Source organism: Xenia sp. Carnegie-2017, unplaced genomic scaffold (assembly GCF_021976095.1).
Source record: "Xenia sp. Carnegie-2017 unplaced genomic scaffold, XeniaSp_v1 HiC_scaffold_23, whole genome shotgun sequence".
NCBI lineage: Eukaryota > Metazoa > Cnidaria > Anthozoa > Malacalcyonacea > Xeniidae > Xenia > Xenia sp. Carnegie-2017.
Genome location: NW_025813486.1, coordinates 7,811,912 through 7,839,849, shown reverse-complemented (window position 1 = coordinate 7,839,849; position 27,938 = coordinate 7,811,912). Strand labels below are relative to the sequence as shown.

General features: G+C 34.9%; 3 protein-coding genes and 2 long non-coding RNA genes across 9 annotated transcripts; 2 read left to right on the top strand and 3 right to left on the bottom strand.

Moving 5' to 3' along the window:
* Positions 1 to 58: 58 nt before the first annotated feature.
* On the top strand, positions 59 to 10,788 carry LOC124449451. 5 transcript variants are annotated; one of them, XR_006949403.1, is made up of 6 exons: positions 59 to 460; positions 1,984 to 3,410; positions 6,074 to 6,182; positions 8,692 to 9,050; positions 9,844 to 10,059; positions 10,141 to 10,788. XR_006949403.1 is itself a non-coding variant. In XM_047000374.1 (5 exons), the coding sequence occupies exons 3-5, from the start codon at positions 8,715 to 8,717 to the stop codon at positions 10,567 to 10,569; spliced, it is 981 nt and encodes a 326-aa protein (XP_046856330.1). In that variant the 5' UTR covers positions 2,487 to 3,410; positions 6,074 to 6,182; positions 8,692 to 8,714; the 3' UTR covers positions 10,570 to 10,788. The 5 variants fall into 5 exon arrangements, 4 of the variants coding, with proteins under 4 accessions (XP_046856330.1, XP_046856331.1, XP_046856329.1 ...); XM_047000374.1 differs by lacking the exon at positions 59 to 460 and having other exon boundaries at positions 2,487 to 3,410; XM_047000375.1 differs by lacking the exons at positions 59 to 460; positions 1,984 to 3,410 and having other exon boundaries at positions 6,048 to 6,182.
* Positions 3,889 to 5,641, bottom strand: LOC124449450 (transcription termination factor 2, mitochondrial-like). Its single transcript, XM_047000370.1, has 2 exons — positions 5,054 to 5,641; positions 3,889 to 4,982 (listed from the first exon to the last, which is right to left on the bottom strand). Exons 1-2 carry the CDS (start codon positions 5,557 to 5,559, stop codon positions 4,427 to 4,429), a joined length of 1,062 nt encoding a protein of 353 aa, XP_046856326.1. The 5' UTR covers positions 5,560 to 5,641; the 3' UTR covers positions 3,889 to 4,426.
* LOC124449452 (tropomyosin-2-like) lies at positions 6,503 to 7,511 on the top strand. Its single transcript, XM_047000376.1, has one exon. It carries the CDS (start codon positions 6,651 to 6,653, stop codon positions 7,380 to 7,382), a length of 732 nt encoding a protein of 243 aa, XP_046856332.1. The 5' UTR covers positions 6,503 to 6,650; the 3' UTR covers positions 7,383 to 7,511.
* Positions 10,789 to 10,902: 114 nt separating the features above from the next.
* Positions 10,903 to 12,543, bottom strand: LOC124449455. The gene is made up of 2 exons (XR_006949406.1): positions 11,335 to 12,543; positions 10,903 to 11,160 (listed from the first exon to the last, which is right to left on the bottom strand). It is a non-coding gene; the product is annotated as an uncharacterized LOC124449455 (long non-coding RNA).
* Positions 12,544 to 15,391: 2,848 nt separating this feature from the next.
* LOC124449447 lies at positions 15,392 to 17,188 on the bottom strand. The gene is made up of 2 exons (XR_006949402.1): positions 15,853 to 17,188; positions 15,392 to 15,649 (listed from the first exon to the last, which is right to left on the bottom strand). It is a non-coding gene; the product is annotated as an uncharacterized LOC124449447 (long non-coding RNA).
* Positions 17,189 to 27,938: the final 10,750 nt, after the last annotated feature.

Sequence of the window (27,938 nt, the reverse complement as noted above, 5' to 3'; positions counted from 1 at the left end):
GTATTTTAAAAAATCCGAAATACGTGTAAAAGGCCGGAGTTTCATCATCACTGAGACAGGACCTTTGCGCGGTATTAAGACTGAAGTTAATAGGATTTTAACGATCATTTCTTTCAAATCCTAATGGAAAATGTTAACGATGCTGCTAAGTCATGGTCTGATCCCGAAACCACTAGTTTGTACGAAAAGATTCGTCCAGATTACAATCTGGATTCGGTGAAATATCTTTTGGAAAAAGTAGGCGCTTTAAAGAAACATTCTGGCACTGAACCTTTCACCATTGTTGAGCTTGGTGCAGGTACTGGCAAATTTACAAGAGCCGTTCTCAAAGTGTTGAAACAACATTATGTTCAAAATTTCAAAATCATTGCGACGGAACCAATAAAATCAATGTGTGATAAATTCAAAGAAATGGTACCTGAAGTTGAAATAATACAATGCTCTGCAAGTGATTTATCAGGTATGTGGGCCCCTCCCCCCTGCACGTGTGCGTCACAATATATTGTTTTTTCTTTAAAGCTGTAACCACCATGCTAGCCATCCTGACTTTTTAGTTTTAAATCACCAACGCAACAATCAGTAAGTACAAGGACTGCTAACACTTTCTTTTGTTGGAGAACGGGGTTGAAATGTTCTGTGATTTAGCCCCTCCCCCACCTTTACCTTACAGCACACAAATCTGTCATGTTTGTACAGTTCAGGGCAAAAAACTAAACCTTGAACAGTTCAAAAATAAGCTCTTCCAGTTGCAATTCGTTACTAGATTTAGTAATCATGTATTATTAAAATATTAAAATAATTGACAGCAACCAGAAAAATTGAGAAACTTGTATAAAGTAAGCAAATGAACTGATATAAAACTTTAGACACACTTTGACTGCCATAATCAATTATGATAGATAGTAAACAACAATTTCACGAAGTTCATGCATTAACTCTGAACTGCAACTCAGTGCAACTGGAGAAGTAGCATGTCAAAATTCCCATATTTTCTGGGAAAGGCACAAATGATAAATCATTGGCAGTCTCTATCCTTAATATTAAAGCAAGTTAATAAGTCTGAAACCTATTTCACTTTGGCAAATAGCAGGCCTGCCAAGTGGTGGGTGGGTGGGACAAGAGGTTTATTTTGCCTGGGTATCTAATATACGTAATAGAGCACCCCATCTGGACAAATGAAACTTGCTAATAAGATATCTTGTGCAATATTCAAACAATTTTTGCATCATCACATCATGCAGAGGAGATTGACCACATTGTTAAGTTTTTTATTGGTTCTCCGCTTCAGCATCTTCAAACCAAATCAAGTTTTAAGCATTAACCATATTTGCAAAAGAAAAGCCAGTCCCTTTTTTACTCCTATAATAATTGATTTAATTTTCTAAAGAAATGAATAATAATTTTGCAGAAAAATTTTTAAGGTAGGAGTAAAAGATCTGACTGGCTTTGCTGCTGCATATTGCGAGAAAAACCTTCAAGTGTTTGTTTTTGTATCGGTCTGTGAATATTCTTATTCATTCCAGGGTCAAGAGCCCCTGGAGAGTGGTCATTTAGCAAGTTTTCCTTCATTTACATGTCTTAATGCTTTTCTTAAATAAATTGTAAAGATTGCTAGGTTTAGGTGATTGGATTGACTAGTTTTATTGTGTGTTTTATCGAGTGTCTAAGGAGTCAAAGTTCAGACTTTGGCATAAATTTGCTTATTTTTATTTCATAATGTTCCCTGTTGTTCAAAATTGTTCACTGACTTTTGAAAGAGTTTTTTGTCACAATGTTTGACAAAAATTACTGCATTGGGCACCTCCTAAAGGAAATCTGCAAAATCAACTGACACAAATCAGATTTTTTTGTACGTACATATAGCAATTGTATTTGTATGTATAGCATTTGTATATATAGCAATTAATCTTTGTGTGGTAATTAACATACTAGTTATTGTTTGAAACCTGCAGTTATAGTTACATTTGTTCAAATAATTTCTAGGTTTGCCAAATAAATGTACAGCAGATGCAGTTTTAGCAGCACAATGCTTTCACTGGTTTGGAATGGAGGGAAGAGCCCTTGATGAGATTCATCAATTAATTAAACCTCAGGGTACTTTGGGTATAATCTGGAACTTACCAGATCGTTCAGTTTCTTGGATCAGGACTTTTGAGGAGTGGCTTGATCCTAAATTTAAGGCAACTAAAATTCCTCGTCCGGCGGATGCTGTCATGTTTGTTCCCTTACGAAATCATGGAGGTTTTGGCAATGAGCTTATTGATGAAACAACATTTAAGTATTCTATGGATTTTGACATGAAAAGCTTGATTAATCGTTATGAATCCAACAGTGTTGTGTCGGCTGCCACTCCTGAAGAAAAAAAACGGATTTTGTCCAGTATTGAAAATGAGCTAAAGAATAATAAAGATACTAAAGATAAAGAAATATTTTCATATCAGTATGTTGTGAAAATCCATTGTTTCCAGAAGCTATAAATTATTCAAGTTGTTGAACAAACACATCCATTTACAATTATAAAATTAAAAAATACAGTGAGATGGGGATGCTCTCAAGAATCAATGGATATGAAAATGTGACTGATCCTGTGATCAACCATAAACTGTGTTTCTGTGATTTCAGACTTTGCAAAGTTATGACAAGTTATTAGTTATTTGTAGGTTGTAATATCACAGAATATTTGTTATGACGTCACAATAAGGTTGTCATGATGTCTTAAGATGTTAATGATATCCAGTATGGTTGTAATGACGTCACGATAAGGTTGTAGTGACGTCATAATATAATTGTAATAATATCACAGTTTAGTTGTAATGACATCACAGCAAGGTTGTAATGACATCACAGCAAGGTTGTAATGACGTCTCAATAAGTTACTCTTATAATTAAAAATTTGTTGGTAAAATCTTATGAAGGGGTTTGTGATCACCACGCATAGATTCATGACTTACAGAACATAACTGGTCAAGGAGATAGGGGTGCGCATTGGTGGTGCTCTGCATTTAACAACTGACTTTTGTAGAGTCTTATATTGTTTGTTCTCTGTCATATTACAGCCGAATTTTTATACATATTTCACGAAAGCTATGGTGTCACAACCTCTTCCACGAATGCGCACCCTAACTTAACGCTCTTTCGAGTTTATTTTTTCCAGGGGTTTTCCGAATTACTCAATTAAATCTCTCTAGGGAGTTGAAAACTTTCTATTATATTTGTTTTTAATTTGGGCACTGTCACCCCCTTTGCAAATAATCTCCTCCACTCACCCCCCTGGAAAATACTCAAATTGTCAAACGCTTGAAAGAGATTTGGTCAACAAACCCAAAGATAAAAGATGGAGAAAAATATTTCTGTGATGAAAGTTCATCGTCTGCAAAAGCTTTTGAAAGAAGTCGGAGAATGATGAAAAGGTTACCGTTGGAGCATTTCCTTTAATAAATTTTAGCTTAGCGAGAGGAGAATTTGATTTCTAAACTGGCAAATACCTGACAGCAAATTGCAATGATTTTCATGGAGAAGGGTCTATATATTATTTCATGTCTTTCAGTACAAGCAATGCAGACTGCAGATATTATATTTATGGTCCGATTTTTGTGCAGGGGGGTGTTAAAGCTGTTATTTAAAAGTCATAATTGTATTGACATTGCACAAATTATAGTTATGGTCAGATTGTTTTGTGGAGAAGGGGGTTGAAAGGTGTTATATAAAAGTCATAATGGTATTGATATTGGAGAAATTATAGTTATGGTCTGATTGTTGTGTGCAGGGGGGTATTAAAAGCTGAGATTTAAAAGTCATAATGGTATTGACATTATAATTAAACTAACTTTTCTTAGCATAATGTAATTGCTTTACAAAAAACTGCATAATAAGGCCATGAATGGAATATATCATTTCTAGTAATTTTTTTTAATAACTTAAGATATCAGATCAGATCAAGCAAATTACATATAAAGTTTAAAAAACATATTTACTATTATATATTTAAGTGTTAGATTGCAAAATGTGATGATGACAATATGTTGAAATTTTGAGCATTATATGATAAAGTAGAACTAGATTGGAACATGCATGGACATTAAGATTGGTATGAAGTGTGGAAATGAGAAGAGTTTCATGGATGGATTGTTTATATGTGCAAGATGAAATGTTAATGTGAATAAATTTTTCATCTATGACCTAGTTAAAAGTTTTATGTTAGAGTAAATATATGCGCTAACAATTTATTTTCAGCCAAGTAGGCAAAATAAATCATTGTAGATCAATTTTATAATCAAAATACCTTCTTCGTGTAGATTATGAATTTTCAAAATCTTACCCATCTGTGTTTAAGGTATTTTGAAACGCAAAGATATTTAAAAATAAATTAGTAATGTAAAAATGAGCTTAGACTTATTTTTATTGAACAATGAACTAAACGAAATTCTTAGGTTTTTCTAACTTTTTGCAAATCTTGATTAGCTGTGATTAACCTTTCAAAAAATTCCTCCTTAAAGGATAATACATCATCTAAAGGTTGTTTTGCTACATATTTTGCAAAAAGTCGATCCGTCACATAGAGAATACTAAGTAAGTGTGTATCATCTGTAAACTTGTAACCTATATGACAAAGATAATAGTATCGCCACTTTAGTCTATCTAACGAGTATCTCAAAACAAGTGGTGATCTAACGAGTGACCGGTTCGTTAGCCCCATTTCATTCTTAATGAAGTCACTTCGTTCCCTCATTCTTTCCACACTGGCTGTGAGTACCATTGGAGTGTTTGTGAACACTTGTGTTATTCGTTCCTTTGAATATCCTAGTTCATCCATGAAGAACCTCACTCGTTTCTCGATAGCTTCCCAGCGGAATGTTATAGACCTTGGCTGAATGGTAAAAATTTTATGAATTGTTTGGTCAGGAAGGCCACTGTCTTTCAAGTAATTCACAAGATCTTCAAATGTATCCTCTATTTTTGTTAGGATGGAAATAGGATTGTATCTGTAAAGAAAGGAAGATTGCTTTACTTAGTAGTTTTACCTCAGCAAGAGACTGATCTGTCATTGGCTTACCTCAGGACTTTTGCTATCTCCTCTTTTGTTAGATCACATTTTTCCAGTAAATGAATTCGTTTCCTCATCGTGTGAACAGGATGCGAAAGCAGTATTGGATATTGTGGTATCAGATGGGTTATCAATACACTTGGATCCTTAAAATGTCTAGTGTATTCTGAGAGAAATTTAACTCTCTTATCCATTGCTTCTACTTCGCAGGTCATAATCGCCCTAGGGAATTTTTTAAACACTAATCGAATACTCTCTTCTGTTAGTCCTATCGTGTAAAAGTACTGTACACGTTCATCTATGTCCGACACTTTGCAAACTTTTGACAAAAGTCGAGCTGATTTCTTTGGCACTTGAAAACGATCGCGAAGATAACGCTCCGTTTCCTCGTTCCTTGGCCAAATTTCGCCATTTTCTCTTGCACCACGTTTTATAAGTATTGTTGGCCATAGCGTGGATTGCATACGAAGCACAATGCTCGTTTGATAAGTAAATATTCTTCTAAAAAACAACATTTTTCAAATCAAAGTTTATTTGTATCATGTTTGTTATTCAACACAACGCATGCGCGTCTCGCATAATACGTCATATCTTGTTTCATGGTTATTTCCCCAATTCTTCGTCACCTTAGGCCCGTTTCAAACGTGGCATTTTACATGAGGCGAGTGCATTAAAGACGAAAGAAAATGAGATAAAATGTCTCATTATCTTTTGTTTTAATAGCATTCGGCTCATGTAAAATGCCACGTTTGAAACGGGCCTTACATTGTTACAAGCAATATATAAGATGTATAATAGTTATACGTTATAGAAATTTGAATTGAAACTTCTCATGATGAAAGGGTGTTCAATATCTGTTTTGATAGAACAATATGCAAATTCAGAAAATAAAATAAATAATTAATTTTATAAATCTGTATTACAGCATTTCCGAAACGTTAAAAATGGAGGGCGTATGAGGTCATTTCCCTCTCCCCCAAATTTATTTGTTTTGAAATATGTAAATTTTATTTTTTATTAATTTTTTAGAAATTGCAATGTATGTACAAACTTGACCAAATAATTCTGTGGAATGCAAAAACCATGCTTCAAACCAAATTTTCATGACACTTAAAGAACAAAAAGGCTACCAAAAAAGGTAAGTATAATTAACAATGAATTATTGACTGTTTCAGCCTTCTAGAGGATCGTGAATTTTCAAAATTTTCACATGATATATATAATTGACATAAGTAAGTCTTCGGACCTAAGACTAAGATTGTCAAAATTTGCTTTAGAATGGAATTTTATTTGTTTATGATTTTTGACCTGACAATATTTTCAAAAAATTCAAAAAATGCAGCGTAATCCTCTCCATAGAATTACTCAGACATTATGCAAATATTTTTCAATTATTTTCGCTCTAAATTATTCAAAAGTGGAAAATTTGACAGCATAATATTGCAAATAATTAAATCGCGTAATATATTCCGCTCGGCAAACGATTTCTTGGCCGTTGAGTTGTTGAGAGATTCATCGGTTGTGCACAAAACTAAAACTTTTCTTGCCTATCCAAACAAGACACTTTGGCTTGTCTCGCGTGAAGATTTTCTTCGTTTGCAAGAACATGGAAAAGATTAAAGCTAGAATAAACAAACTAAAGGAAGATATTGAACAGTGCGAGCAAGATGAACTTAATGCAAGAGCGTTGCTTGTCGAAGCCAAACAGCGCCAGGAAGCGGCCGAAAACGAAAAGACTTCGTTTGAAAGGAGGATTAAAATGCTCACTGAAGAACTTGCGAAAACTAAAGAGCGCTTGGCGGATAAAGAAAAGCAATTGGGTAGCCTTGAAACGAAAACCGCCGAACACGAAGTAGCCGTGAAAAATCTTGAAAGTCAAGAGGTAGAAGACGACGAAATGTTGTTGTCCTTATCGAATGAAGTAAAGCGCTGGGAGCTGGATTATGCAACGTACGACGAACAATGGCGAGAGGCAAAGTGTAAAGAAGCAGTGCTACAAAAAGATCTAAAAAAAGCCGAAAGTCGCTATGAAGACTCCTCAGAAAGAATCAAGCAATTTTTGAAGGTTATCAACAGCACATCCGAGGAAATAAAAGATCTCGAGGCACGGGAATATGACCAAACGGAACGCGAGAAAGTCAACGAAGAGAAGTTACTTTTTCTTACAAATCATCTCAAAGAGACCCTGGTACGGGAAGACGCAGCTGAACGCGATGCGTTGCGATTAGATCGTATCAAAAACTGTCTGGAAGATGAAATGAAGAATTGCAAGAATAAAATTGAAGGCATCCGTATTCAAATGGAAGATGTGAACAATATAGCCGAATACATCGACTGAATTCACTCGTTCGCTTAAAACATTTCAATATACCATAAGTGTGCAATTATACTAGTTTTATTGTCTGGCTCGAATATATTTGTCACGTTTCATATCGTCCATTATTAAAGTTAAAGTTTTCCTTTTCAAGTGCTTGTTTGCTAAGATTGTTTTTCCGAAGCGCGAAATCTGCATTTTCATTATTGGTATGTTTGGCTTTTATTTTGCTTGATCCAAGTGTTTAATCTACTCGAACTGCTCGTTATTTTTACATTCCAAACAGTCAAATCTGTTTCCTAGTTAATGCTCGATTTACTAATTGCTTTCAACTATACGTTACTATGAACGGTAGCTATACTGATAACATAGCTAGAACAAAAGAAAAGTCGAAAAATGGGATTTCTCTTATAAATTTATTTAATCTTACACAATTTACTAACAATACTATATTGTAGTTTGAACCGGTGCTACAATATCTAATATCATTGAGTGGAACATACATTTAATTATTCCTTTCGTTTCACTGTCAATCGCTTGTATCTGCGACTTCAGGAACTTAGGTATATATGCTTGCATTTGTATTTAGGTTTTTTTAGTGATTTGTTGCCGATAGACCAAGATAAGATATGTTTGTACAAAGATGTACATCGTCTAAGTTTGTAGAGTCGTGAGAAGGATTGTTAATTATAGTATCGACTGACGTTTGTTCATCTATGACTACTGCTAAGAATGTGCAAACGTCGGTCAACAACATTGTCAGTCCTTCTCAGAACAATACAAACCTGGAAGATCTTCATCTACAAACAGGTAGCAATCACTGATCTGAAAATAGACTGGATAACGCACTCCGCTATTTCTGTGAAGTCAGAACCGCCATATTGGAAGGTCCCACTTGATACGAAAAAATGATCATAATGTTAATCAAAATCCTATTTCCACAAAATCTGCTATGTTTATACATGGCTTTAAGTTCCAAAAATAACAGAAATACGTCGTTTTTAAAGCTCTCTCGTATGTATATTAAAGTTGGGTTTCACTCCTCGAGTGGGACCTAGTAATCGGTAACAAAAATGTAAGCACACGATTACTTTAGCTTCAACTTTTGATTAGTCGTCGTATTGCAATGCGCTATCCACTTTATTATACATATCTATGGTAGCAATACTCCCGGGCTATGTTACAACTATGTTACAACTCGATGCGTCGTACATGTTTGCCACTTGCATAATAAGAACAGGTTGTTTATTGTCAACAACACATTTCAATGTAAACGGCCACAGAAACGGGAAAATGGTTTTTTACATACTATTCTACGCACTCTTTCTACTAGATGCTGTTGCAAATGCCAAAAGCATGAAACAAGATTATCCAACGATGCGAAAGCTTCTGAGAAGAAGCATTATTGCACCGTCTTGGCATTTCCGAGGGGTTGATTATGCGTGGAATTGGCATCAACACTATAATGATAAAGTCTCAGAGGCTTTGGCTTTTTTCGTGAAAAACTTCGAGCGTTCGTTTAAGGCTGCAAAGAACGAGTTGATCGCTATGTTTGGAGAGGAGAGTTTAATTGAAAGCCGCTTACGACCCATCGATAGCATCAGCCATGAATTAGACGTGAACGGCAACAAGACGGTCAAAGATTTATATGACGTCATAACATGGCGGATTACTTTGCCAACAGTTCAACAGGTAAATTAAACATATTTCTACAAAGATGCTTTGTTCAGGGCTCTAAGAAAGCAAATTAAGATATTTTTTTGGGAAGAGGTGATTGAAATATTTTACTACATCGAGGATTCGTTTAGAAAGTGGATCATTTTAAAATTTTCGAAAATTTCCCCTTTAGTAAATCATTTAGGAGAGGAAATTAATAAACATAACCACTCTAGTTTTATCAGAGCCTTGAGCTTTGATACTACTTAAAGTAAAAGGATCAGTTGTTCAACGTGAAAATTTACATTATCAATGAATCGACAAAACTATACACGGGATCGCAGAGCAATCCTATATGAGGTGTGGTGAAACGATCCGTGAATTCGTTTCCAACCTCCTTTATCCTCGTAGCACACTCATTGGCTATGCTTGTGAGTTATGGTGAAAAGTATTGGAGAGCTACAGCTCCCACCCCACACTCCTGCTTCGCCATCTCTGATACAAAGTTTTATTGGCTGTGAGACAACTCTTATTGATTATACACATCATGTACTTCATGAAGTATTAAGACATCACGTTTTTTTCCATGCATACACGTTCTTTATTAACTTATGTTGTACAGTCGTAAACCTACTGGACATCAACATCTTTACAGGTTGTACCTTTTTTTTCCATGCATACACGTCCCTTATTAACGTATGTTGTACAGTCGTAGACCTACTGGACATCAACGTCTTTACAGGTTGTACTTTTTTTTTCCATGCATGCACGTCCCTTATTAACGTATGTTGTACATTCGTAGACCTACTGGACATCAATATCTTTATAGGTTGTAGAAGCAAAAGAAAGTTTCATTAATAGCTCCCGTTTTGGGGTAGCCATTGTAAAGTGCTTTGGTGTTTGCCCTCGAGGGGGTAAATATGCGGCAAGTGGATATAGAGGGATAACCCTGGTCGCAGAAATCGCCGAAAAGCCGATGGAAATACAATTGGTAACGCCTTATATGGTCTTGTGGGCTGATTGGGCATATATTGTATTACTTGATGTAAGTATGAATGACATGCCAGGGTGTGAATAGAACGGATAGTGCATTCCAAACACTGATGATTCTTTTTTTTTATCCCAGAAGTTATTAGGTTCGAAGATAGAAGTGCAAAAATATGCAAGCATGCTATCTGAATATTATTATCAACTCGATCTTGTTCGAGAAAAGCGACCAGTTTGTCCCGAAGCTTTGCGCAATACAAATATGAAGTCATTCTCCAGCAAGCTGACTAAAAGAAATAAAATTTTCGACGCATTGGGTGCTCCGCTTTCTGCTTGTCAATTTTGGAATGATCTTTCGGTTAACAAGCGTCTCAACACAGCAGCTCGCCGTGTTGTATTCCGTACAGTCACCTCCAGAAAGACGATGAAACAGAAGAATCATGAACCAAGTGTTATCGACGTTGATAAAATTTTAAAACCCGAAACTGTTCACGAAAGCAATGAAAAAGAGGCAAATGTAAAGGGAAATAAGCGGACTTTTAAATCGCCTGTTTATGTTTATTATTGACTTTTTTTTCAAACGCAAATGCGTCTTTTTTTGACGATGAACGAGTCCTTTCAATGTTCTCTTTCTTCGTTGTGCATTACGCGAAAATAGTATGGGTATATTTAATATAGCAAAGTTTCTGGAACAATATCCAAAATGAAAAGTTGCGATTTATTTGTTGATAGTATCATAGATGAAGCGATTTTTTGATAATAAAAAGACACTTGTTTTGGCGAGAAATTCGAAAATATCAAAAATTTCGTATAAGATGCTGGCATACGCGTCGAATGATTTCTCTAAACATGCGTTTTTTTTCGGAAGATCTCTTCTGCTTTAGAAATTGTAACAGCTGTCTGCTTTGAAGCCTTTAGCTAAATGATTTTAATCAGAATACTGTCATTATGAATTTTGCGATTAATTTTCTAGAATAGTTATAAACAACTATAGTCTACAATCTAAATATAGAATTGTGCTACTAGGCACGAAATTTTGCTATCAACGAGTGAAGTCAAAAAACGAGGATTGCCTTGCTTTTCATTCAGATGTTTACGAATTCATCCTTTAAACAGTTCATAATTTCCAGCCTTTTTTTCAGCGTCCTGTCAATTTTTTCTACAACATTTTATGAACAATTAACCGCGTTTTAATAAATCAAAAACAATGATGGCGCCAACATAACATTTTACAATAAAGTTAAAAAATAAGCATTACACGGGAAAATTTTCAATTAAATAAACAATTTAGTGATTTTTTACAGATTTTAAGAAGAAAATAATTGTACATTACCGTATGGGAAGACCTTTTTCATGTTTACTCGCTTTTTTTCTCAAAAGTTCTATTGCCAAGATCGTAATCTGAGTCTTTAAATTGATTTGAAAAGCAATCTCGCCAAAACGTCATTTGAATAGTCGAGCAATTCCAGGTGTTGCATCGAAAACCGGTTTCTTGTGCGTGGGTTATTTTCCGCTTATTCTACATTTCATTCCTTCTCCATCCTGTTTTAATAATTTATTTGAAGAGCTGTTTCTTCCTTTCTTTAAGTCAATCTTTATCCTTAGTCCGTGTACTTCCTTTTTAGAATCAACAAGTCCATGATGTTTGCTGCAAAATGGCACTAAGACTTCAAGTGTAAATTTATTCACATTCATGCAAATTTTCAAGTGTAATTTATCTTTGTTTTCTAATGAGAACAGTTTGAAATAATCGATCCTCATGCAAACTTTTGAATGTAAAATTATCATTGAATTTGAAGGTTTTCTTCTGTGTTAGCATAGGACCGATAAATGATTTTGGCTGATAAATTCTGAGCGTTAAGTTGGTTTAGTTTAGTGTGGCTGAAAACACTAGTCAACGAGAGATCATCTTTACTGAATCATGAGAAAGAGACTTACTGCTATCTAGAAAATATAGTCATGTTCAAACCGTTTTGCTTGTGATATCGGGTTCAACATAAGAGATTCTAACCATGTATTTTGCGCTGTGAGGAAGTGCTATACTGTTCTCGAACAGTTGTCTCCATGCTGTAATTTGAATGTCAAGTATAATTTTTTTTTTATTTATAACAACTGAGGATTATGTAACAAGTTAGTGCACGTTTCTGCTCATGCACATTTTTAAAGCAAAATAAATAATGACAAATTAAAGGTGCGTAAACTATCGGAAGTTCTACGTCCGATTGTCTTCTTCTGTCGTGTATCTATGGTAACAACAATAAAGTCATCAATGTTTAAGATCCAATACAAGCATAAGTTAGAGCTATCCCCCTCACGTATCTGTGTTGGGCTAATTTATTTGAACAGCATGCATCTTGTATCTTGCACCCCAAACTGCGCGAAAAACAAACATCTACTTTGGCGGTCACCATGAAAAGCCGACTCCGAAGCACTTCCAAGCGTTCCTAACTTGTTGCGACAAAATACGAGCACCTTTAAAGGTGTAGTTTTTCGACCTGCTTCATATGCATCGAAAGGCAAAGCAATTAAACCTGCAACTGTGTTTATCAAGTAGCGAAGGAATTCACAGCCTTTCATGCACGGCAATATTTTAACTGTTTGTAAATGTAGATCGTCCAGGTTGGTATAGTCCTGAGAAGGACTGTTTTTGTTGTTGTTGACTGACGTTTCGACAACCTTAGCGGTAGTCATCTTCAGAGGCAAATGACTCTTAAAAGTTGACTCTGAAGATGACTACCGCTAAGGTTGTCGAAATGTCAGTCAACAACAATAAAAACAGTCCTTCTCAGGACTATACCAACCTGGACGATCTACATTTACAAACATGTAACGATACTCCCGGGTTCAAACCATTTACTTTTATACTTTAACTCCCGCGAAATTTCACTAGCATGTACAATGTACCTTGTACATTTCAGCGTAAAGTGCAGATTATTTCGACTACATATTTTATCTAAACACCAAGAATTTAATGATTCCAAGGGAATGATCACTTTTAATTTTTATGTTAGAGCTAGAGCGCAAATATACACTACAAAGTTTTGTACTGAAACGTGACTTTCGAGACGTTTTTTTAAAAAGCATGATTACGAACCCAAATATTTTTGTCTCGTCGGTCATTATTTGCTTGAAATTATCAATATCTTAAATAAATTAGATCAATATTCTTGAATCTTCAAAAAACAAGTTTCATGATTAGGTTCCAAATTTCGCAGGAATCGCATCTCGCTTAAATTTTCTTTTTCATTGATAATATTTTAAATCCAAACATCCAAAACCCGTTGTTTTTATTTCTTTTCGGTTTTGTAGCTACTACCTTACTAATTGATTTGTAATTCAGTGGAACTTTGCATTTAGGTCAATTATTGGGAATGCAAATGCAATTGATAAGATTTTCATTGATAGCTACCGTTCTCCTAAACTCTTTATTGTGGACAGTCACGTATCCCTGCCTCAATAACGGTACGGAATCCGCTCCTTTCAAGGCTTTGATCAAAATAGATTTTCTGTGTTATTATTAGCCTAGTGTATGCCTTTTTGCATAGTGGGCCTTTCAAATTTTTCGGTTGTGGCTGAAAGTTAGTGTATAGAAAAAAAAACAATAATAGGATTCTTCCTTCTTCTGGAATCTTAGCCCTGTTTCGGTGTTTTCAGTCGTTTATATAGTTTAACGAAGGTTTTAAGTATAAACTGTTGTAGCTTTTATACGTTTTCATTTTTGCTAACAAGTGCAAGGCCAGGAAACAAATGCGCGAGGCGTACGAATGTGTCTAAACTGCATGTGCAAAGTTTAATTGCACGAAGGATTCACGAAAGAAAATGATGATCTTTATCGATCAGAAAATTTCATTTCATTCTGATAACTTTCATATCTTAAAATATGAGACCAGAACCGATGTGTTTGGTGTATATGATAAATGAAATATCTATTTTCTTATTTGTAGTATATGCAACATATTATAGTTTCGCCAGAGACGCGTAGCTAGCTATAGTAAAAACAAATGAAAATTTATCTTCAAAGTGGCATGTCATGGCAACTGTTTTGAAAAGTTTATTTTTATTTTCTTTTTTTTTTATAATTAGTAACACGTTTAAGGTATGCTTAAAGAAAACCCTGCTTTCTATGTAAAACTTTAAGCATCATATAGTTCAGAAGTAAGAATAAACCAAAGTCAGCCATCATTTTCTACTCATTTTTGTTGAATTGCGGTAAAATTATTCCCTACAGATGTTAAGCGCTTGCAACTTTTTTTGTACGGGCTGTAACTTACACGCGCCCATTCACTTTAACCGAACGCAAATCCCTTATTAACGTATGTTGTACAGTCTTAGACCTACTGGACATCAATATCTTTATAGGTTGTAGAAGCAAAAGAAAGTTTCATTAATAGTTCCCGTTTTGGGGTAGCCATTGTAAAGTGCTTTGTTGTTTGCCCTCGAGGATGTAAATATGCGGCGAGTGGATATAGAGGGATAACCCTAGTCGCAGAAATCGCTGAAAAGCCGTTGGAAATACAATTTGTAACGCCTTATATGGTCTTGTGGGCTGATTGGGCATATATCGTATTACTTGATGTAAGTATGAATGACATGGCTTGGTGTGAATAGAACGGATAGTGCATCCCAATGTTTCTATTTTATTTTTTATCCCAGAAGTTACTAGGTTCGAAGATAGAAGTGCAAAAATATGCAAGCATGCTATCTGAATATTATTATCAACTCGATCTTGTTCGAGAAAAGCGACCAGTTTGTCCCGAAGCTTTGCGCAATGCAAATATGAAGTCATTCTCCAGCAAGCTGACTAAAGAAATGAAATTTTCGACGCATTGGGTGCTCCGCTTTCTGCTTGTCAATTTTGGAATGACCTTTCGGTTAACAAGCGTCTGAACACAGCAGCTCGCCGTGTTGTATTCCGTGCAGTCACCTCCAGAAAGACGATGAAACAGAAGAATCGTGAACCAAGTGTTATCGACGTTGATAAAATTTTAAAACCCGAAACTGTTCACGAAAGCAATGAAAAAGGGGAAAATGTAAAGGGAAATAAGCGGACTTTTAAATCGCCTGCTTATTTTTATTATTGACTTTTTTTTCAAACGCAAATGCGTCTTTTTTGACGATGAACGAGTCCTTTCTATGTTCTCTTTCTTCGTTGTGCATTACGCGAAAATAGTATGAGTATATTTAATATAGCGAAGTTTCTGGAACAATGTTTGTTGATAGCATCATAGATGAAGCAATTTTTTGATAATAAAAAGACACTTGTTTTGGCGAGAAATTCGAAAATATCAAAAATTTCGTATAAGATGCTGGCATACGCTTCGAATGATTTCTCTAAACATGCGTTTTTTTTTCGGAAGATCTCTTCTGCTTCAGAAATTGTAACAGCTGTCTGCTTTGAAGCCTTTAGCTAAATGACTTTAATCAGAATACTGTCATTATGAATTTTGCGATTAATTTTCTAGAATAGTTATAAACAACTATAGTCTACAATCTAAATATAGAATTGTGCTACTAGGCACGAAATTTTGCTATCAACGAGTGAAGTCAAAAAACGAGGATTGCCTTGCTTTTCATTCAGATGTTTACGAATTCATCCTTTAAACAGTTCATAATTTCCAGCCTTTTTTTCAGCGTCCCGTCAATTTTTTCTACAACATTTTATGAACAATTAACCGCGTTTTAATAAATCAAAAACAATGATGGCGCCAACATAACATTTTTCAATAGAGTTAAAATATAAGCATTACACGAGAAAATTTTCATGTCAATTACGTAATCACGGATTTACGCATATAGCTAAACAATTTAGTGATTTTTTACAGATTTTAAGAAGAAAATAATTGTACATTACCGTGTGGGAAGACCTTTTTCATGTTTACTCGCTTTTTTTCTCAAAAGTTCTATTGCCAAGATCGTAATCTGAGTCTTTAAATTGATTTGGAAAGCAATCTCGCCAAAACGTCATTTGAATAGTCGAGCAATTCCAGGTGTTGCATCGAAAACCGGTTTCTTGTGCGTGGGTTATTTTCCGCTTATTCTGCATTTCATTCTTCTCCATCCTGTTTTAATAATTTATTTAAAGAGCTACTTCTTCCTTTATCGTCACTCTTTGTCCTTGTCCTTGTCCTTGTCCTTGTCCTTAGTCCTTGTCCTTAGTCCTTTATCGTCAATCTTTATCCTTAGTCCTTGTACTTCCTTTTTAGAATCAAGAAGTCCATGATGTTTGCTGCAAGATGGCACTAAGACTTCAAGTGTAAATTTATTCACATTCATGCAAATTTTCAAGTGTAATTTATCTTTGTTTTCTAATGAGAACAGTTTGAAATAATCGATCCTCATGCAAACTTTTGAATGTAAAATTATCATTCAATTTGAAGGTTTTCTTCTGTGTTAGCATAGGACCGATAAATGATTTTAGCTGATAAATTCTGAGCGTTAAGTTGGTTTAGTTTAGCGTGGCTGAAAACACTAGTCAACGAGAGATCATCTTTACTGAATCATGAGAAAGAGACTTACTGCTATCTAGAAAATATAGTCATGTTCAAACCGTTTTGCTCGTGATATCGGGTTCAACATAAGAGATTCTAATCATGTATTTTGCGCTGTGAGGAAGTGCTATACTGTTCTCGAACAGTTGTCTCCATGCTGGAATTTGAATGTCCAGTATAATTTTTTTTATTTATAACAACTGAGGATTATGTAACAAGTTAGTGCACGTTTCTGCTCATGCACATTTTTAAAGCAAAATAAATAATAACAAATTAAAGGTGCGTAAACTATCGGAAGTTCTACGTCCGATTGTCTTCTTCTGTCGTGTATCTATGGTAACAACAATAAAGTCATCAATGTTTAAGATCCAATACAAGCATAAGTTAGAGCTATCCCCCTCACGTATCTGTGTTGGGCTAATTTATTTGAACAGCATGCATCTTGTATCTTGCACCCCAAACTGCGCGAAAAACAAACATCTAATTTGGCGGTCACCATGAAAAGCCGACTCCGAAGCACATCCAAGCGTTCCTAACTTGTTGCGACAAAATACAAGCACCTTTAAAGGTGTAGTTTTTCGACCTGCTTCATATGCATCGAAAAGCAAAGCAATTAAACCTGCTACTGTGTTTATCAAGTAGCGAAGGAATTCACAGCCTTTCATGCACGGCAATATTTTAACTGTTTGTAAATGTAGATCGTCCAGGTTGGTATAGTCCTGAGAAGGACTGTTTTTGTTGTTGTTGACTGACGTTTCGACAACCTTAGCGGTAGTCATCTTCAGAGTCAAATGACTCTCAAAATTTGATTCTGAAGATGACTACCGCTAAGGTTGTCGAAATGTCAGCCAACAACAATAAAAACAGTCCTTCTCAGGACTATACTAACCTGGACGATCAACACCTAAAAATATGTAACGATACTCCCGGGTTCAAACCATTTACTTTAATACTTTAACTGCCGCGAATATCACTAGCATGTACAATGTACCTTGTACATTTCAGCGTAAAGTCCAGATTATTTCGACTGCATATTATATCTCAACAGCAAGAATTTAACGATTCCAAGGGAATGATCACTTTTAATTTTTATGTTAGAGCTAGAGCGCAAATATACACTACAAAGTTTTGTACTGAAACGTGACTTTCGAGACGTTTTTTTAAAAAGCATGATTACGAACCCAAATATTTTTGTCTCGTCGGTCATTATTTGCTTGAAATTATCAATATCTTAAATAAATTAGATCAATATTCTTGAATCTTCAAAAAACAAGTTTCATGATTAGGTTCCAAATTTCGCAGGAATCGCATCTCGCTTAAATTTTCTTTTTCATTGATAATATTTTAAATCCAAACATCCAAAACCCGTTGTTTTTATTTCTTTTCGGTTTTGTAGCTACTACCTTACTAATTGATTTGTAATTCAGTGGAACTTTGCATTTAGGTCAATTTTGGGAATGCAAATGCAATTGATAAGATTTTCATTGATAGCTACCGTTGTCCTAAACTCTTTATTGTGGACAGTCACGTATCCCTGCCTCAATAACGGTACGGAATCCGCTCCTTTCAAGGCTTTGATCAAAATAGATTTTCTGTGTTATTATTAGCCTAGTGGAGGCCTTTTTGCATAGTGGGCCTTTCAAATTTTTCGGTTGTGGCTGAAAGTTAGTGTATAGAAAAAAAAACAATAATAGGATTCTTCCTTCTTCTGGAATCTTAGCCTTTTTTCGGTTTTTTCAGTCGTTTATATAGTTTAACGAAGGTTTTAAATATAAACTGTTGCAGCTTTTATACGTTTTCATTTTTGCTAACAAGTGCAAGGCCAGGAACAAATGCGCGAGGCGTACGAATGTGTCTAAACTGCATGTGCAAAGTTTAATTGCACGAAGGATTCACGAAAGAAAATGATGAGCTTTATCGATCAGAAAATTTCATTTCATTCTGATAACTTTCATATTTTAAAATATGAGATCAAAACCGATGTGTTTGGTGTATATGATAAATGAAACATCTATTTTCTTATTTGTGGTATATGCAACATATTATAGTTTCGCCAGAGACGCGTAGCTAGCTATAGATAAAACAAATGAAAATTTATCTTCAAAATGGTATGTCATGGCAACTGTTTTGAAAAGTTTATATTTATTTTCTTTTTTTATATAATTAGTAACACGTGTAAGGTATGCTTAAAGAAAACCCTGCTTGCTATGTAAAACTTTAAACATCATATAGTTCAGAAGTAAGAATAAACCAAAGTCAGGCATCATTTTCTACTCATTTTTTTTGAATTGCGGATTGCGGTAAAATTATTCCCTACAGATGTTAAGCGCTTGCAACTTTTTTTGTACGGGCTGTAACTTACACGCGCCCATTCACTTTAACCGAACGCAAATCCCTTATTAACGTATATTGTACAGTCTTAGACCTACTGGACATCAATATCTTTATAGGTTGTAGAAGCAAAAGAAAGTTTCATTAATAGTTCCCGTTTTGGGGTAGCCATTGTAAAGTGCTTTGGTGTTTGCCCTCGAGGAGGTAAATATGCGGCAAGTGGATATAGAGGGGTAACCCTAGTCGTAGAAATCGCTGAAAAGCCGTTGGAAATAGAATTTGTAACGCCTTATATGGTCTTGTGGGCTGATTGGGCATATATCGTATTACTTGATGTAAGTATGAATAACATAGCTTGGTGTGAATAGAACGGATAGTGCATTCCAATGATTCTATTTATTTTTATCCCAGAAGTTACTAGGTTCGAAGATAGAAGTGCAAAAATATGCAAGCATGCTATCTGAATATTATTATCAACTCGATCTTGTTCGAGAAAAGCGACCAGTTTGTCCCGAAGCTTTGCGCAATACAAATATGAAGTCATTCTCCAGCAAGCTGACTAAAAGAAATGAAATTTTTGACGCATTGAGTGCTCCGCTTTCTGCTTGTCAATTTTGGAATGATCTTTCGGTTAACAAGCGTCTGAACACAGCAGCTCGCCGTGTTGTATTCCGGACAATCACCTCCAGAAAGACGATGAAACAGAAGAATCATGAACCAAGTGTCATCGACGTTGATAAAATTTTAAAACCCGAAACTCTTCACGAAAGCAATGAAAAAGGGGATAATGTAAAAGGAAATAAGCGGACTTTTAAAACGCCTGCTTATGTTTATTATTGACTTTTTTTCAAACGCAAATGCGTCTTTTTTTGACGATGAACGAGTCCTTTCTATGTTCTCTTTCTTCGTTGTGCATTATGCGAAAATAGTATGAGTATATTTAATATAGCGAAGTTTCTGGAACAATGTCCAAAATGAAAAGTTGCGATTTGTTAGTTGATAGCATCATAGATGAAACGATTTTTTGATAATAAAAAGACACTTGTTTTGGCGAGAAATTCGAAAATATCAAAATTTTCGTATAAGATGCTGGCATACGCTTCGAATGATTTCTCTAAACATGCGGTTTTTTTGGAAGATATCTTCTGCTTCAGAAATTGTAACAGCTGTCTGCTTTGAAGCCTTTAGCTAAATGATTTTAATCAGAATGCTGTCATTATGAATTTTGCGATTAATTTTCTAGAATAGTTATAAACAACTATAGTCTACAATCTAAATGTAGAATTGTGCTACAGGGCACGAAATTTTGCTATCAACGAGTGAAATCAAAAACGAGGATTGCCTTGCTTTTCATTCAGATGTTTAGGAATTCATCCTTTAAACAGTTCATAATTTTCAGGCTTTTTTTCAGCGTCCTGTCAATTTTTTCTACAACATTTTATGAACAATTAACCGCGTTTTAATAAATCAAAAACAATGATGGCACCAACATAACATTTTTCAATAAAGTTAAAAAATATTTTCAATTCAATTACGTAATCACGGATTTACGCATATAGCTAAACAATTTAGTGATTTTTTACAGATTTTGAGAAGAAAGTAATTGTACATTACCGTATGGGAAGACCTTTTTCATGTTTACTCGCTTTTTTTCTCAAAAGTTCTATTGCCATGATCGTAATCTGAGTCTTTAAATTGATTTGAAATGCAATCTCGCCAAAACGTCATTTGAATAGTCGAGCAATTCCAGGTGTTGCATCGAAAACCGGTTTCTTGTGCGTGGGTTATATTCCGCTTATTCTACATTTCATTCCTTCTCCATCCTGTTTTAATAATTTATTTGAAGAGCTGTTTCTTCCTTTATCGTCACACTTTGTCCTTAGTCCTTGTACTTCCTTTTTAGAATCAAGAAGTCCATGGTGTTTGCTGCAAAATGGCACTAAGACTTCAAGTGTAAATTTATTCACATTCATGCAAATTTTCAAGTGTGATTTATCTTTGTTTTCTAATGAGAACAGTTTGAAATAATCGATCCTCATGCAAACTTTTGAATGTAAAATTATCATTCAATTTGAAGGTTTTCTTCTGTGTTAGCATAGGACCGATAAAAGATTTTAGCTGATAAATTCTGAGCGTTAAGTTAGTTTAGTTTAGTGTGGCTGAAAACACTAGTCAAAAAAAGATCATCTTTACTGAATCATGAGAAAGAGACTTACTGCTATCTAGAAAATATAGTCATGTTCAAACCATTTTGCTTGTGATATTGGGGTTCAACAAAAGCGATTCTAATCATGTATTTTGCGCTGTGAGGAAGTGCTATACTGTTCTCGAACAGTTGTCTCCATGCTGGAATTTGAATGTCCAGTATAATTTTTTTTATTTATAACAACTGAGGATTATGTAACAAGTTCGTGCACGTTCCTGCTCATGTACATTTTTAAAGCAAAATAAATAATGACAAATTAAAGGTGCGTAAACTATCGGAAGTTCTACGTCCGATTGTCTTCTTCTGTCGTGTATCTATGGTAACAACAATAAAGTCATCAATATTTAAGATCCAATACAAGCATAAGTTAGAGCAATCCCCCTCACGTATCTGTGTTGGGCTAATTTATTTGAACAACATGCATCTTGTATCTTGCACCCCAAACTGCGCGAAAAACAAACATCTAATTTGGCGGTCACCATGAAAAGCCGACTCCGAAGCACTTCCAAGCGTTCCTAACTTGTTGCGACAAAATACGAGCACCTTTAAAGGTGTAGTTTTTCGACCTGCTTTATATGCATCGAAAGGCAAAGCAATTAAACCTGCTACTGTGTTTATCAAGTAGCGAAGGAATTCACAGCCTTTCATGCACGGCAATATCTTAACTGTTTGTAAATGTAGATCGTCCAGGTTGGTATAGTCCTGAGAAGGACTGTTTTTGTTGTTGTTGACTGACGTTTCTACAACCTTAGCGGTAGTCATCTTCAGAGTCAAATGACTCTCAAAATTTGATTCTGAAGATGACTACCGCTAAGGTTGTCATAATGTCAGCCAACAAAAATAAAAACAGTCCTTCTCAGGACTATACTAACCTGGACGATCAACACCTAAAAATATGTAACGATACTCCCGGGTTCAAACCATTTACTTTAATACTTTAGCTGCCGCGAATATCACTAGCATGTACAATGTACCTTGTACATTTCAGCGTAAAGTCCAGATTATTTCGACTGCATATTATATCTCAACAGCAAGAATTTAACGATTCCAAGGGAATGATCACTTTTAATTTTTATGTTAGAGCTAGAGCGCAAATATACACTACAAAAGTTTTGTACTGAAACGTGACTTTCGAGCTTTCGAGACGTTTTTTTAAAATGCATGATTACGAACGCAAATATTTTTGTCTGGTCCGTCATAATGCTTGAAATTATCAATATCTTAAATAAATTAGATCAAGATTCTTGAATCTTCGAAAAACAATTTTCATGATTATGTTCCAAATTTCGCAGTACTTGCATCGCGCTTAAATTCTCTTTTTCATTGATAATATTTTAAATCCAAACATCAAAAACCCGTTGTTTTCATTTCTTTTCGGTTTTGTAGCTACTACCTTACTAATTGATTTGTAATTCAGTGGAACTTTGCATTTAGGTCAATTATTGGGAATGCAAATGCAATTGATAAGATTTTCATTGATAGCTACCGTTCTCCTAAGCTCTTTATTGCGGACAGTCACGTATCCCTGCCTCAATAACGGTACGGAATCCCCTCCTTTCAAGGCTTTGATCAAAATAGATTTTCTGTGTTATTATTAGCCTAGTGGAGGCCTTTTTGCATAGTGGGCCTTTCAAATTTTTCGGTTGTGGCTGAAAGTTAGTGTATAGAAAAAAAAAACAAAAATAGGATTCTTCCTTCTTCTGGAATCTTAGCCTTTTTTCGGTTTTTTCAGTCGTTTATATAGCTTAACGAAGGTTTTAAATATAAACTGTTGTAGCTTTTATACGTTTTCATTTTTCCTAACAAGTGCAAGGCCAGGAACAAATGCGCGAGGCGTACGAATGTGTCTAAACTGCATGTGCAAAGTTTAATTGCACAAAGGATTCACGAAAGAAAATGATGATCTTTATCGATCAGAAAATTTCATTTCATTGTGATAACTTTCATATCTTAAAATATGAGATCAGAACCGATGTGTTTGGTGTATATGATAAATGAAACATCTATTTTCTTATTTGTGGTATATGCAACATATTATAGTTTCGTCAGAGACGCGTAGCTAGCTATAGATAAAACAAATGAAAATTTATCTTCAAAATGGCATGTCATGGCAACTGTTTTGAAAAGTTTGTTTTTTATTTTCTTTTTTTTATAATTAGTGACACGTGTAAGGTATGTTTAAAAAAACCTGCTTGCTATGTAAAACTTTAAGCATCATATAGTTCAGAAGTAAGAATAAACCAAAGTCAGCCAACATTTTCTACTCATTTTTGCTGAATTGCGGTAAAATTATTCCCTACAGATGTTAAGCGCTTGCAACTTTTTTTGTACGGGCTCTAACTTACACGCGCCCATTCACTTTAACCGAACGCAATTTTTTACGAAACACAGACAAGTGTAGTGTTTGGAATCTATTGAGACGAATAGTGCCATTGCATAAGTTTCTGCGCGTGGGCAAATTTCATTTGATTGATGGAAACTTCTGGCGTGGAACACACAATATACAACCGGCAGCTGATCGTGCGTCATTTCTTTACAATTTCCACGGCCGTCATCGTCCGACAATGACATCACGAGTTGAATAAACCAATTGGCGTAGCTCTCACTTGCGTTCGCCGACGCACGATCTCATTTGCAATTAACGAGAAGTAGTATAGGGATTCTTATATAAAGCCACCCCGTGTGCTGTATGTTTTCAGTCAATTATACGTTCACGCTTATAAAGAGTTAAGAAATCTATTTTTCATCAGTAGCAAAGCCAAAAGTGCTGTATATCCCATTCATTGAATAAAGGTTATGGGCTCTGAAAGACAAGAAACGAACCGTCCCAGTTGTGTTTACTCAGACCTTAGCGAAATATGTCGCGACAAGGCAGCGAAAGATGTTGAACAATTAATTATAACGGCTGAAGAATTGTGCAAGAACGAAGCTTGTCCCTCTTCGAGACGCCGTGGTGTATTCCTTAAGAAATGTGCGTCCGATATTGAAAAATTTCTCTATGAATCAGCTCAGCAAAGGATGTATGACGATTTGTGGCATAAAGCGAATAATGCCGTGTTTTGTGGCGCTTTCCAGTAGCGCTGAAATACTGATAGACGCTGACATATAACTTGTTTGAATCACAAGATTCCCTACATGGAAAACGGGCGTTTGTCAAGTGAACAAGTTTGAAGATGAAATTTTCCCACCAGTTGTGAACTTTTCTTCATTGAATTTAAATCCACTTCAGACTCAGCGTGTAGTTGTATATAAGACGAGTAGTTAGGGGGATGAAATAGCATTTATTTATGAATACCCAAACTTTTAAATGCCGGTAACGGCGATATTAATAATGTGTGTCATATACACAAAATAAAGACGCGTATTGTAAATAATTTACGCTGAGGATGATATAGCCTCATTCAAGTCACACATTTTATCTGTATGACTTAATATTTAGTGTGAATATGCAACAGCTGTGTGTATTGTAATCAAAGAATATTTCTTCCTTAAATGAAAGTGACAGCGCAACTTACATAGAGCTTATTTGTAAATACAATAGTTTTCTGACGAAATATTATTTCTTGTATAAATTATATTTAATCTATCTTCGGAGTTCAGAGAAAGTGTTACTGAATGTGAATTATGCAAATTTATATATGTACGCCTCCTGCTTAAAGTCGATGTTGAAGTGTTTCATTTCATCAGGCGAATGGAAAATATGATAGCAATCTTACTATCAATAAATTGTATTTTGTGAAAATATTCCTTGTGAATTTTCTTGGCGACGGTAATTTCTCTGTGAAAAACATCGAGTAAGCCTATACATTAAAATGTATGGATCATGTAATTATTCGAGCGGGTAGGTTCTTGATTCCCCCGCTAACCAAAGCCTTGGGAAATTAATAAGCAAAATAGGAAATTAAGCCGTAGGACTTCTTCTCTAATTTTAAAATTTGGCTTGAATGTTATATGAAAAAGGCTACATTCTCTAAATACAATTCGGCATGCTGTTTTCCATATCTAAAATAACCGGAAGTATATTTTCGAAGAGACATTTTTCATGCGCCTATCATCATGATTTTTTAAAGATCGAACGCGTGCCAGTCGTTGAATCTCTAAATTTGTATAATATATAGTCTAATAACTATACATGCTCGATGCCTGAAGTAAAAATTTTGCATCCGAAAAGTAATGTAACATACTTTTATTTCCTTACATAAAGCATGCTGGGTGACATATGATTATCTAACAGAAGTGCATGCCGTTGTGTGTTTTTGACAACTATACATATTATATATTGATTATAATCAATGAGAATAATTTTTCGGTAAGGCACGAACGTGACAAGATGTTCCGCCAAACTCTGCGAAAGCGTGCTGATGCAGGTCAAAGCTAAAGATATAAACGTTTTAAATGGCATTTGTTTTGATGAAATGCAAAGATAGCTATACACCGAAAGATAAAGGATGTTTACATCTAAAGTGCCTCATTTTTTATCAGCCTTACATTTACTTAAATATAGTTCGAACATGTTCCTATAGCCTGTTGTGTTTGCACAAAATAAGCATCGCCGACACGCTAAAATGTTGTTTTTGACATTTATTAGCTTTTTATCAGCCTTATATTTTCTTAAGTATAGTTTGAATATGTTCCTATAGCCTGTTGTGTTTGCACAAAATAAGCATCGCTGACACGCTAAAGTTTCGTTTTCGACATTCAAGAGCAAGCCAGCACGCTCTACTTCGCTTTTGCATTATAAATTTAAAATGAATGAACCCATAAAAATCATAACCTGCAGCTTTCATTTGATTGCAAAGGAACAAAAAGATCCCATAACTTGTATGTCATTAAAAGCCTTACTATTTGGCTTAAGATAAATCGTTAAAAACATTAAGGTGTCTTTAGCATAAAAATGTTTTTGTGGGTGGAAACGCGTGAAGTGTATAGAGTTATTGAGTTGTAGTAAATTATACGTATGCCAATGTGTTAAAAGACATTTGTAAAGAGCATTAAAAGAACTGCATAAATTAACAGTACTGAAATATTTTTCATGAGCAAAGTTTATTCATTCGTTTGAAGCTTGTTCGTTAAATACTATGCTGCTCGCCAAGACAAAAACGTCAAGTTTTTAAACATGGAAAACTGCGGACGCCTCCGTCAATTTATCTGCTTATATAACATAAGAATTTGTCTTAATGAATGTTGGCGGACATCTCAAGGATTTGTACGTATGGAGGAAAGCTTTTCATTAGTCACATGTGCACGATTCGGTTATCAATCCGCTTAGAGTGTCTAAAACATTAGTGAGGCTTTATAGGAAAGTATTCCCTATCATGCTGCCAAAGTTTGCTTTTGATTTTTAAAGTCTCTGTGCTGATTACGAGCCAAATACTAATTCCATCTCTTCTGATTCAACGGGTCTTTTGATGAAACTCTTAAAATTCAGACGCGTTAACTTAAGTTAAAATAAGGGAGTTTTTCATAGAATCCAATGTAGGCGGACACGTGTTTAAACGCTTCCGAAAAATAAAAGCGTGGTTGCTAAACTATCTTCAAGAACTGAAATCGGAATAATTTCTGTTCATCTCTTATGATGTTGAATTAATCCTTCCATAGCACAAAAAATCTTGAACGAGATAGTTTTTTTTTGATATGCGTTCGCTGCAATATTTTGCTAAACAGTTCTTTGAATCTTTAACTTTATTGATGGTTAAATTTCTCTGCTGAAATAGACGTATACAACCCTTTATCCGGGCGATAGAAAAGACGTCTTTTATTTATCAAAATGTGCGCATTAGTTTACTAAGAGTATCAACCAGTCAGGATTAACCTTTATGCGAGAATAAATGCATTAAAATGTCGTGTATGCGATTGTTTAGTAACTTTTATCAGAATACCGAAGATATATCAAGTATACCCAACGGTTTTACAGCCGCTTTAGATTGAATAGTTTGCGATAAAAGTGTTAGATATGTTTAAATGTGGGCCGGCTTTTCATGCTTTCACTTAAAATATAATATTTATTATTTAACGCATGCCACCCCTAATCTCTCATCTATATTAAAATCTACCTGTCGCCAAGGAGTTAACAAAAAACAAAAAATCTAGTGATGTAGTGTATCAACGTTTGTGATGATTAAAATTCTAAAAATGCATTCTTCTTCTGTTATACACTTCTTCTTTGCTAAATATAATTCCATTTGTAAAAAAATAGTGTCATGAAATATGTGTGTATATTTGAAAATGTGTTGATTTCGATGAAACAATGTTTCGGACTTAGACATTTTTTTATAAACAATAAATGTACTTTTTCATGTCACGCGATGGACATAATAAAACCAAAAACTGGTGGATGAAACGGGGGCGTTTTCTTAAGTACGAACAACAACCCCTCATCATCACCCACAAACATGTTATTGTACTTCCAAAGATGACTGGACTCGACTAGAAATTATTTTTTGACATTTTTTTGATCTCATGTGCTTTTTAAAGCAATACGCATGAATATTAGTACTCTTCCTAATATAACTGTTGAAGCCAACTAAGTGCGCAGATCAAGTCAGAAGTCTTCTTACGCCGTTTACACCTGTTAATGAATTCAAAACTTATATAGCCTGCGGTCAGGCAAAAAGAAATTCGACTAGTAAGGATACTTTTCCTATCTCGTTCTTTAATGTCGCCTGTCTTTTGTCCTGAGAGCATTTAGCGTAGCCAGCCCGAAAGTTTTGGTCATGCCATGTACATTTTACATGTACATGTACATTTTGGTCATGTCCTGACTCCCTGTTAACATCATCATCATTTGGGGAAAATAGTTTGGTCGTTCTGATGAGATGGTTGCATGACGAACATTAACTTAGACAGAATGTTCAACTTAGACAGAATGTTGTTCACATTGAAATGAACTTACGTGTATCCAAATAATAACTT

Excerpts from the sequence above, each read along its gene's own strand:
- LOC124449452 (XM_047000376.1), top strand. The coding sequence starts at position 6,651 with ATGGAAAAGATTAAAGCTAGAATAAACAAACTAAAGGAAGATATTGAA.
- LOC124449451 (XM_047000372.1), top strand. The coding sequence starts at position 8,652 with ATGGTTTTTTACATACTATTCTACGCACTCTTTCTACTAGATGCTGTT. Across the intron at positions 9,051-9,843 it reads CTTTGCCAACAGTTCAACAG|GTTGTAGAAGCAAAAGAAAG; the intron begins GTAAATTAAACA and ends ATATCTTTATAG. Across the intron at positions 10,060-10,140 it reads CATATATTGTATTACTTGAT|AAGTTATTAGGTTCGAAGAT; the intron begins GTAAGTATGAAT and ends TTTTTATCCCAG.
- LOC124449450 (XM_047000370.1), bottom strand. The coding sequence starts at position 5,559 with ATGTTGTTTTTTAGAAGAATATTTACTTATCAAACGAGCATTGTGCTT. Across the intron at positions 4,983-5,053 it reads GAGATAGCAAAAGTCCTGAG|ATACAATCCTATTTCCATCC; the intron begins GTAAGCCAATGA and ends CTTTCTTTACAG.